Here is an 11,172-nt window from a genome sequence, read left to right on the forward strand (position 1 = left end):
GCCGTAGGAACTAGCGCAGAGGCACAACGCGGGAGAATGTCGTCACGTGGACCTCATCTTGGAACAATCGCTATTTCATGGGGCCTGATTAACAGCGAGGGACAGGAGGACAAGGCGAGGCTACGGGGCTGTGTCCAGCATTGTCTCTCCGGGCCCGGGGCGGCCAGCCAGGGGCACCGGCGTAATTTGCGAGCGGCGCTTTCAACTGCGGCGGGGTTGTGGGTTTTTTTGTTTGCCCCGGCGACGCGGCTGCCTCCCGAGGGCTGTCACACGCAACAATGCCCCTCTGTGGCCCGCGGCCCCGTCCGCGTGGCCACAGCAGTAGCACGGCGTCGCGTCAGGGGCTGGGTTCACAGAAGCGGGTTTCTTTCGTTGTTTCCCACCCCGCCACCCCGTGCACAATGAATTGGCATCGTCGTCGTTATTATTGTTGTTGTTGATGTTGTTGTTGTTCGACTTCGTACTGCGCGTGTGGGTTTTCTCCAGGGTCCTTTAGTTTACTCCCGGGAAGTGGATTAGCCAAACAAATCCTTGCGTAGGATCCTGCTGGACAACAATAATATCTTGATTCTGCAGGTGGAGTGGATTATCGTTATTGCTATGTCTGTGTGTTAGTCTCTGTGTGTGTGGTTGGTAAGTGGGGAGCAGTAGTGTAGCTGTTAGCGCGCTGCGCTATAAACCCGGCGACCCGGGTTCAATTCCCGCTCTCACGGCCAACACCAGTGACGATTATCCGAATCGGTCCTGGGCCTCAAGATGAGTACCTGGTGCGGTATGTAAACATCGCCACTGGGGAGACAAAGGCGGTCGGGCGTGGTGCTGGCCACCCACCCCCTCGTGTGCCGTTACCGGCCTTCATAGGTGCCCGCAAGCAGCACTTGCCCCTACATGCTGTTAAAGCCACATGGGGGATCTTTGTCCTTGGTTTTTGTAAAGAGATGAGCGTTTGTTGCGCAGTTGATGTGTGGCGGTCGTCTGACTAACGTTTGCGTTCGCTTTGCTTGTGTGCAATGTGGCCTAAATGCTAATCTGTGTTGCTTCTGTGTCTACCCCACCCCTGTTTGTGTGTGTGTCTCTCTCTGTCCATCTGTCTGTTTTACCCCCCTTCCTCTATATATTTATTTATAAACCACGATTAATGTATCTCTATTCCAACCCCCTCCACCCGCATTATCGTCCGTGCCATTCATTGTGCACCCTCTCTGCTTGTCAATTAAAATTATTCTCGAAACATTTCCGTAAAAAAAATCAACACCTATGTATTTTAATACTTCTTTGACCTGGGATGCTCCTTGGAATATTTGCGCGGAACTTAAAAACACTTTTCCGATTGCCCCATTTACGCATGCCGGTATTTCTCATCCCCATCTATTTACGTATATATATGTACACACATACATGTGTATACACACATACGGATGCATCTAACTTCTTCCATCTCCATCCAATACTTGTGCACGTCACCCCTGGCTCCACGCACGCGCGCGTGGCTCTACGCCCCCGCATGACTCCGTCCGTCCCTTACACCACCACCACTACCTCCTCCCCCCCCTCCTCCTCCTCTTCATCTCTCTCCGCGTGCCCCTTTCGCCGCCACGCCATCGCCGCGCACTCACGCGCGCGTCGCAGATGGCCAGCCGTCCCCTCCGTGGTCGTTTGACCAGCCCTACGGGCCCTACCTGAGCCAGATCGCGGCACCGGCGCTTCACACAAACGCGGGGCTCTCGCCGAGCCGCGCCGTGGGCATCGCAGGTAGGCGACGCCGCCGGCCACAACAACAACAAAACGCGCACGGCCCAGCCATGAGATTGACCCGTCCGTCCGTTCGTTCATCGTCACCGGCTCAATCGTTGGTTCATTCACTCGCCGCCAGGCGAAATCCCATTGCCGCCGCCACCACCACCGTCGCTTTCGCTTGATTTGTGTCGATCGGAAGGTCGCGTGCGGTGGGATAAAGTTTGGGTACCTCTACCTCTTCGAAGCCGTCTGGTCAGCGTAGAAGAGTAGACCAAAACATACCCTCTCGAAGGGCTCTCTAGAGCTTCCTCTCGCCAAGGAGCTTCCACCAGCGGTGGCGTGAGCAAGCAATTGCAGGGGCTGCACCTGTACCTGTGTGACTGCTCCTCACACGTCCTACCAGAGTCCATCGTAAGCTCGAACTGTGTGCCGCAGCCCACGAATGGCATTGACCCCGATGGGCAGCAGCACGTCCGTTGAGTCAGATCCCATGAGTCTCTCTTGCGACAGTAGATGCGCAATGGCTGACGACGACGACGACAACGAACTAAATAAATGGACTTACGTTGAGAGTATTTGGCAACTGCTATAAATATCCACGCGATGCGCCACTTCGTTGAGCTGTCAATTTGCGATGGGCAGGTCACTTCTGAAAAAGAGCTAAACGGCTCAGCGGGCCTTACCTGTTATTGAAAGTATATATATGTGTATATTTGACGACACGTATTCGCCGTTCTCTGTCGTGGCACAGGTGGCTCCGAGCTGGGTCCCTTTGGCGACCCGCGCCAGTTCCCCAGCCTCTCCTACCTGCCGGACCCGAGCCGCAACACGGACCCGCGCATGCACTACTCGGGCCCGCTGTCCGTCTACCCGACCCAGCAGGTGGGGGCGGGCTCCCTGGGGCTGCCCGTTCCAGCGCGCTACGCCTACCTGCCACCGCCCTACCCGGCGCACACCCCTCCGCACAGCCACCAAAGCTCCCCCTTCACCGGCTCCTCTCCCTTCACCACCGCCGGCTCTTCCCCCTTCAACGCCGCCTCCGCTCCGTTCACGTCGGGCTCCTCGCATTTCTCCGCCGGCCCCGCCCCCTTTCAAACGAGCTCCGCCTCCTTCCAGCCGGGCCCCGCCCACTTCCAGGCTAGCACCGCACCGTTCCAGTCGAGCTCCGCCTCCTTCCAGTCGGGCTTCAACCAGCTGTACTACGGCCACTCGGGCGGCCCCGCGTACTCGCTGTCCGTCATGGCCGGCGACGAGCGTCATTCCGCCGCCGGCGGGCGGATGGTCGCGACAGGCGTGGGCGTGTGCGTGGGCGCCGGGGACTCGGTGCTGCTCACGCCGGGACTGTCGAGTCCCGACGGGGACACGGCCGACGGAGGCGACGGCAGCTCCAGCAGCTCGCCCAGCAACGCCAACAGCCTGGCAGACGCGGTGCCCTCGCGGCTCGAGCCCGAGTCCGTGTGGAGGCCCTATTGAGTGGCGGCACGGGCCCCCGCGGGGCAGAGATGCGAGAGACTCGGGTTTGCTGGAGCGGAGGCCCCCGACAGAGGGCAGCCGGCACTCTCCACCAGCTGAGGGAGAAATCCACGTTTGCCAAGGGCTGGCTGCTTTGTCAACGTGGCAAATCTGCCGGGCAAATTCCGTTGCGAGAAAACACACACAGAACAATTAATTTTTCCCGACGTTTTTATTTTTACTACACCATGCTACCAATTACAGATTTAACGATGATGCCACGAAGCATTATTACTCGGATTGCTTGGCTTAAAAAGGTGGACGGAATTCCACGAGGAAATGAGCAGGCCTCGGAGCTTCCAACGCAGTTACCGTGTTTGCGCTACGAACGCGTTTCCCGGTCTCGCTGCAATGCCGATGCAGCTTCTCTGGATGGGTGAGTGCAAATTGTACGGTGAACATCGTGGCGAAAATATGGCAGATCTGAAATGACAGCTGCAGGGATAAGAAAACAAATATTTTCTGGACAAGTTGCTTTCATTTTCTGTTGCTACAATTCTGAAGATTTGTTTTTCAAGAATCTGACTGAGATGCTTCACAGGGCACACCAGTTGCCGACACAGCTTTCATCTTCTGCTGCTTCTTCTTGCGGAAGCTTTGCAGGTGTACGGGCAGTCCACTGGTGGATGAGGGCTTCCCCACGCATTAATTTTGGCGAATGCAGAAACGCCTAACAGGGACGGTCAAAGCGTTGAGATCCGTGACCTCCTCACTCGTGACAGCGTGGCCCCCTATTTTAAATGTTCAGTTGCCCCGTGGTTCATCTGACTTGCAGCTGATGGCATGCATTGACGCTGAGCCATTAGTACTATCGTCGTCATCGTGAGGTGCTTTAATGTGTGTGTTTTTATTAATTGAGTTTAGAAAGTTGCTTTTCAGTCACGTGATGTAAATACAAAGTGAATACCTGCCGGGCATCTTGTTAACGTCTTTTTTTTTAACACAGTAATAATCTTTGTGTACATGCATACATTAGTGTTACATTGTTACTGTTAGTGGATGTAAATGGTTAAGACGTTGCAGCAATTGTAAATGGATCCATTAGAAAGCAAAATATATTATTAAATACCTCCCACTTGCAATTGATATAGTTAAAAGCTTAATTGTTACTTTGAGTAGATAGATGCTCTTAATAGCACATTGAATGCAGAACCATTAATATCCATTGCTAGAGGGCACAAGTCAAACGGAATGCATTCAATTGTGAGTTTCAATGACGGGGCAATGCAATTATTGATCTCTATTGTAATCAGTTTTACTTTGGCATCGTCACGCAAGTATTTTCACCTCATCAGCTTCTCACCCAAGCCACACTTCCATATGATAGCGCACTTGTTCGGGAAAACTAAAACGTGTCAAATGAAGCAAATCGGAGGCAAAACGTAATACCAAAAGTGCATAATTGGTAGAAAAAAAACACAAATCAGAAAATTATGATCATCCAAAGATTGTTTTGAGCGTAATTTATGTTTAGCCCTCTCGTGGAAATTAGATAGCTCCTGAAAAATGCATCGTTAAAAAAAACACCACAGTTTTGACTGGTCTCTGTAACTGATTGTATTACCCATGGGAGTGCAGTCTGGCTGACCAAATAATGAAATTAGATTTATTGGCAAAAATACATCAATCTTATAATACATCTTGATAAAATACCACCCAATTCATAGCCTTGTCTTTAATCCATGCTTATATCGAAATGCAACCGCATGTTTTAAAACGAGTTTAGACAACATAACCTAGATTGTTTGTAGATTTTAACTTTTTTTACATTTTAAATTAATTTTCTCACAATTTAAATAGAATGAGTGAAATGATGGACCTATTTTCTTTGCGGCCATCTCATTTAACATTCTTGTGTAAACGTGTTTTCAATGCCAGTTAATATAATTTGTTTCCTCCAGTCTTCCGTGAGTGTTGTACATTTTCTAGCTTCCACTTTCGAGGTATATACATTGCTATTCTTTTGAAATTATTAGTCTGTTGTGTGGTCACCTAATAGGATTACAGAAAATGAATGAAAAAAGTTAAAACATTGTACAGTTGAAATTTTAGCATACAATTATCACTTCCTGTAATATTAACTGTACGTGCTTTTACATGTATTAACCGATGATTAATAATGAAAAGGTTAATTTCGAAGCAAAATAAAGAAAAACGCATTCTTGCTTTTGCACTAAGCCATATTTATGTAAACAATATTAGAATGGTCAAAAAAATACTTTATCATTAATGTCATTAATATTATTACGTGGCGTATGGCCCCGTTTCAACGACCGAAAACGATGAGTTCAAGTAAAAAATAATAGTGCCTTTTGTTTGCAAAAAGCCATATCTTTTTAAGGGGCCGTGTTCACGATGTCTCCGTGGCTCCGATCCAGTGGGCGGCCATTTCACGGCGGTAACCTCCCTGCCCGCCTCCCTCTTGCGTTGGCCATGAACTCAGCGGATTACAAATCGGGGTCATCCATATTTCCTGCAATTTCCACGGCATTTAATTGGGTTAACCGTTGTTACGTTTGCGGCGTGGCTTTCCCGGTTGTTATATCACGTTTATTTTAAGTTTTTGTTGTCACCATATTCACAATTCTCTTTTCGTACACTTGGTATTTTTTTAAAATTAAATTTCCATGGTTAAATATTATTTTAGAGTGGCATTTGTCACCATTACAGTAAACCTTCGACTTATAAAATAATACCCTGCGTTGTAAAAAAAAAACTAGTTAAGACTGCTTCCTCTCTTATTTCATTTAAAGTAATTACAGTTCACTGAGTGGGGCTGTGCCCGAGTTTTAATTCCGCTGGCACAGTCATTTAATTGATGAACTCACCCGCAATTACCCCCGTGTGGAATCACCTCGCACTACTCATTCTGCCAGATAATTCGCAAGTGATTATGGTGCATAACAAGTCACAGCATTGGCTCGGATAGCCGCTCATTTGTCGTGAATAATGGCGCTTATTTTCGTCTCATGTAGACCCATGCGAGTTCTACTCAACGCCCGCTATGAGTCAGGCGTTGAGCCCTATTAGCGAGAAGTCCAGCACCTGCGGCGTCTTAAGCCAACCACCACCATTTTGTCAATGACCGAGTGCTTTCTTTCAGCGAAGTAACCATCTCGTATAATTATAAAACGTCTGGCCAGCGTGGAGCAGAAAGGCCAAGAGCTCTCGAGACGGGCTGCACGGAGCATAGAGCTCCCTTTCGTGGAGGTCCTGTGACTAGAATTGGCGTGAGCAAAGCAAATGCAGGGGCTGCAGCTTTAACCTTTGATGTTACTATTCACAAACTTGAGTGTGTAAAAATTTGCTTAAAAAGTCAGATATGAGTAAAAAAAATCATTTGGGTCACGTTAATCCGAGGGTGCAAGCCACTTTTTTTTTTAATGAAAATCAGCCAGGACATGTTCTTCCTATGTTTCACAAAATAAGTGGGCGATTCGATGTGCTGCCTTTTGTAACAGCACCCTGGAAATTGAGACACACAGGTGCGCTTTATAATAATTATTATATATGTAATTTAGCTGAGGGTGGTTTCCAATTTTGAAATTTAGGCTGTGGCACTCACCTAAGGGTTTACTCCTTGAATTAATACTAATAACGATTAAGAGTGTGCAGCCCTTTGCCAATCTACTGCTGGATGAAGGCCTCCCTGAATCATCGCCGTATCTCGCAATCCTTTGACGTGACGAAGTATAGAGGGTGCCTTGGTAATGAACGATCAACTTCATGAGAACCGACTTGTTATAAAGCAGGCCTTGATTACGTTTGGTGGGGGGCTCGAGTTCTTTACATTTTTGGGGGGAGCTCTGCATTGTTTGGTCGGTTCCATCCCTTCACTCTTTTACCACCATCCATGTCCAATGTCAAATGCACCATCACTTTGGTTATTGCAGTTCTAGTTCCACAAATATGATATGTGAGTTGTAAAGCTGAATCAAAGTTAAAATGAACAAAACTAAAAAAATGTGGCACGTGACTGATAGTGATACACATCCTTATTATTTGGCTTTAATTACCAAATTACCTGCAGGGGTTAGTGCTACAGTATTGGTATTCTACTGTTTCAAAGCTAAATATACATACAGATGTATTTAGTTGGCCTCTCAATATCCACAGCCCTGAGCACTAGTGCAGCAAAGTTAATTAAAACTATATACTGAATATATATTCCATCAACAGCAGGGCATGCAATTTCCAGTTTGTACATCAACTGCATTTGGAGTCGGTCGATTCGTGTGGCACATCGAGACGTGTTTCTTGTTGACCCGCCCCTACTGTACGTCTGTGAAAAAGAGCTTCATAGCTCATCGGATTCTTCCAGTCGAAATGTGGTTGATGATTCTGACCGTGTCCGGTAGAAGCTTTTTAAAATGGTGCTGCATTGTATAAGTGCTTGTCACAAATGACCCACAATACCTTGCTAGTCTCATCAAGGAGCATAAACTATCTTGCGAACTCCGCTCATCCTCGCGGCAGCGGCTTTTGGCTCGCCACCGAACAAAGACGGTCACTGCATCGCGCGCTTTCAGATGTGCTTCTGCGGCCGTCTGGAACGCTCTTCCTTTCGATATTAGGTTGTGACTGGAGTTATGCACGTATAAATCATCTAGATTGAAAACTCATTCCTTTAGTGTTACGGTTGTTGTCCTTCTCCCGCACCTCCGATGAGCACGGCTGGCTACGTACGGTGCGAAAGAAGTTCCACATGCATACATACAGAGCTCTCGCCAAACCGGTCAGAGCACATCATGCTCTATTGAGTCTCCCATGATTAAACAAAAAAAAGGGGCACCCATCAAAAAACAAAACTATATTTAATACACGGGACGTGCAAATTTGGCAACAGTTTATGTGACAGCGATGCTTTGGATTCACGACATGTTTGTGCGGGAACATTTCAACGGCAGAACTTCAAACAGCTTCTGACGGGTAAACAACGCCCTGAGGATAACCCACAAAGGGAAGACATTTTTACGATAAACCCTTCGACGTATAAAGGAGGGAATTATTATTGTGCTTGCACCTGTTTATATTGCAGAGTTTATTTTCTTAAGCAGGCCTGCATGTGTCATTGAAATGTTTATTTTTATTTAGTCAAATAATGTTTGATTTCATTTCACGTTTTTTTTTGCATTAAGTAGAAATATGTTTTGAATGACACTGCCACACCATGAAGCCAGTATGAAAGATTTTTTTTAAAGACAACATTACTTTGCAGATGTATAATTTTGCTTTGCGACTACGGTTGCCACCTATCCTGGTTCCCCCGATATCCTGATCTCTTTGAGGGACATCTCCTGGGAAAATATCTTAAGTCTTGCAAGGAAAATCAAACTTCTGGTGTTTTGTCAATTGTGTTAAGATACACGGCTCAAGGCAGCGTATATTTTCATGTAGTTCTCCCCTCTGCTGGCATTGTGAGTACGTATTCTTTCCATGATAAGCCCCAAGGATTCTTTATACCTCAGAGGTGGCAACCCTACTTGCATCTATGAAGCAGAAGTGAGGAAATAAATGATTTAAGAATGAGAGTAAACACTGCTATTATTGAGATGCATTGGTCAGTCATTTTTATTTTTATTTCATTACTAAGATGCATTATACCACAGGATTATACAAATTTTAACAAGCTACTGTGGAAATTGATGTTTTAAAGTTTACAGAATTTTCTTTTAATATGCCTTCGATATGTATATTTTTTTATATATATAAAAATCACGTCTGTTGGTGGTTACCTTATGTTGGTCATAGTAAAAGTTAGTTTTTTCTTCTTCTTTCAACTGGCATTGTATCTGTTTTTATATAAATATTTTAAACGTTGGCACTAACTTGTTCATCCCATGTGCTCTGTGTATATTTGTACCCAACATTTTACTCGCAATGTCTTCGACAAAACTATTTACGAACCGTTCTAACAACGCGCCATCAATGTGATCAAATCGCAGTCGTACATCGTCAGGGCCGTCCGTGGGGAGTGGGGGGTGGGGGTGGGGGGTGGGCCCCCTTAAAAATAAACCGAAAGAATGACATCTGACACCGTGACGTCGAAGCGCGTTCCCCCCCTCACCCCCCAAAGTGCGGGGCCCGGGGCAGTCGCCTCAATTTGCCGTACCCTCGGGGCGGCTCTGGTCATCGTCGTCATCATCGCATCATCATCATCATCACCGCCAGCAGCCACGGCAAATCCAATGGCGGATCGAAGGCCTTCCTAACCCGTCTCTCGCGATCCGTTCTCGAGTTGGTGGCCACAGATTTGGCGACAACAACAATGTGCTTGACGTCCGATCGAAAAACAAACTGGTAGGAAATGTTCGGACAAGTTAATGGAGGCTCACAAGTTGGGCTCAGGATAAATACGAGCAGCAAACAAACTTAGAACAATGCAAGTGCAAAATATCGGTTTGCACCTGAATCTATCATTGGTTTGCGAATCGATTTTCCCAACACCCCCGCCCCCTATCAACTTAGTTAAAGTTATATGACTTGAGGACTTGAGATGAGACATTGGTGCAGAGCTGCCTTGGCCACGTGGGGAATAGAAGTATTCTGTTGTGGACTAGAGTGGGCCGAGACATCCCCTTTGTGTCTTTGTCTGACAAATTCTGGAGACATTTGGTAGGCAAATTGTTTGACAAAGTCTCACAAAGCCCTCCGCTGCAAAACGTACTTGAAATAAAATAATACAGCTTTCCCCCAAGCGTGACTCAAAAACAGCGGCCTTAACATGTATCAAACGAGCTGTCAATAAATGTAACGTTATAAATACGTAAAGTAGTTGAACGAGTTCATATCCACCTGGAAATGTGAACGGCAGCTGTTCTTCCACCATCCAAAGCATATGCCCCATCCGTGATACCTGTTGTGTGAGCATATACAGTCGCAAAGGCGCTTGGCAAAGAGTTTATCCTAAAGATATGCGGTACACTGATGGCTTCGCGCCCAGCATAAAACAACATCGCATTGATACTACTCATAAGTTTCAACTTTGTATAAAACCACTGCAGGATTAAGGCCCTCATCATGCCGTGTTCATCATGGGAGTGTTGTTTGGCCATACTTCGGGAATATCTTGATGAGCAGTGAAAATTTTTGTCATTCAACAGTTTGCATTTGCAGGCTCATTAACTCACAGAAGACCATGAGACACGGATCTCGAGCATGACTCCCAAAGCCAGTTTCATGAAATGTGTTTTTGTTATTACCCATCTACGAATGACATTGTATTTAATGCTAACGTACAAATATATATATACAGTCTAGTATAAATGGGAACTTTTTTTTGTTTACCAGTGATTGATGTACAAAGGTAAGCTTTTGTGTACATATAATGTTTTGTTAGCTCAGTATATGTGTATAATAGAACTCGGTGGTGTGTTCTTACGTGCGTACATAACAAGAATGGCTAAGATTGATGACTTCTGTACTCTCCATGCTAATAAAGCTCACTGCATTAAAGCTGGATGGTCGCATGACACTGATGTCAGTAGAAGGTATTGCACTTCCTCCGACACTGAAAATTATTTGCTTAAAAAGAAATCCTCCGCACGTTCGTCTACAATACTGCCCTATCTTATGGGACATTTTTTTGTCAGTATCAAAATTGTGAGAGAGAAAATATGTGAGAATAGGCTTTGCTCTTTCTGGGAATAAAACAGGTGTTAAATGTTAAAACACAAAATAGATGCCTATTGCAAGGGATCAAGTCTGCATTAACCACACATATTTGTGCCAAAAAATGCAAACAATCATGCTCTGATAATGTAAGCATTGTCTTTGAAACTGATTGCCCTACATCCTAAAAGAAAATAGATAACACTACCCTGAAATAAAATATATAATAGGCGACAGGGAAAGGGCCTTTCTTCATATATTGTGCTCAGTAGAAGGGCCGTTGCCCGAAACGTCACCTATTATAGGTAGTTC

The 11,172-nt window shown here is 46.1% G+C and overlaps 1 protein-coding gene across 5 annotated transcripts in view; it reads left to right on the forward strand.

Moving 5' to 3' along the window:
• LOC144734218 (runt-related transcription factor 1-like) overlaps positions 1-10,708 on the forward strand; it is a 138,025-nt gene extending 127,317 nt beyond the window's left edge. For 3 of the 5 annotated variants that reach the window (XM_078616336.1, XM_078616337.1, XM_078616338.1), the window contains one exon: positions 2,489-10,708. In XM_078616336.1, the coding sequence (XP_078472462.1) occupies positions 2,489-3,210 (722 nt within the window). In that variant the 3' untranslated portion in view covers positions 3,211-10,708. Of the gene's footprint in view, positions 1-1,629; positions 1,753-2,488 lie in introns of all 5 variants that reach the window. The other 2 variants (XM_078616334.1, XM_078616335.1) reach the window with 1 other exon arrangement.
• Positions 10,709-11,172: the final 464 nt, after the last annotated feature.

This window comes from Lampetra planeri, chromosome 50 (assembly GCF_965212315.1).
Source record: "Lampetra planeri chromosome 50, kcLamPlan1.2.h2, whole genome shotgun sequence".
Taxonomy (NCBI): domain Eukaryota; kingdom Metazoa; phylum Chordata; class Hyperoartia; order Petromyzontiformes; family Petromyzontidae; genus Lampetra; species Lampetra planeri.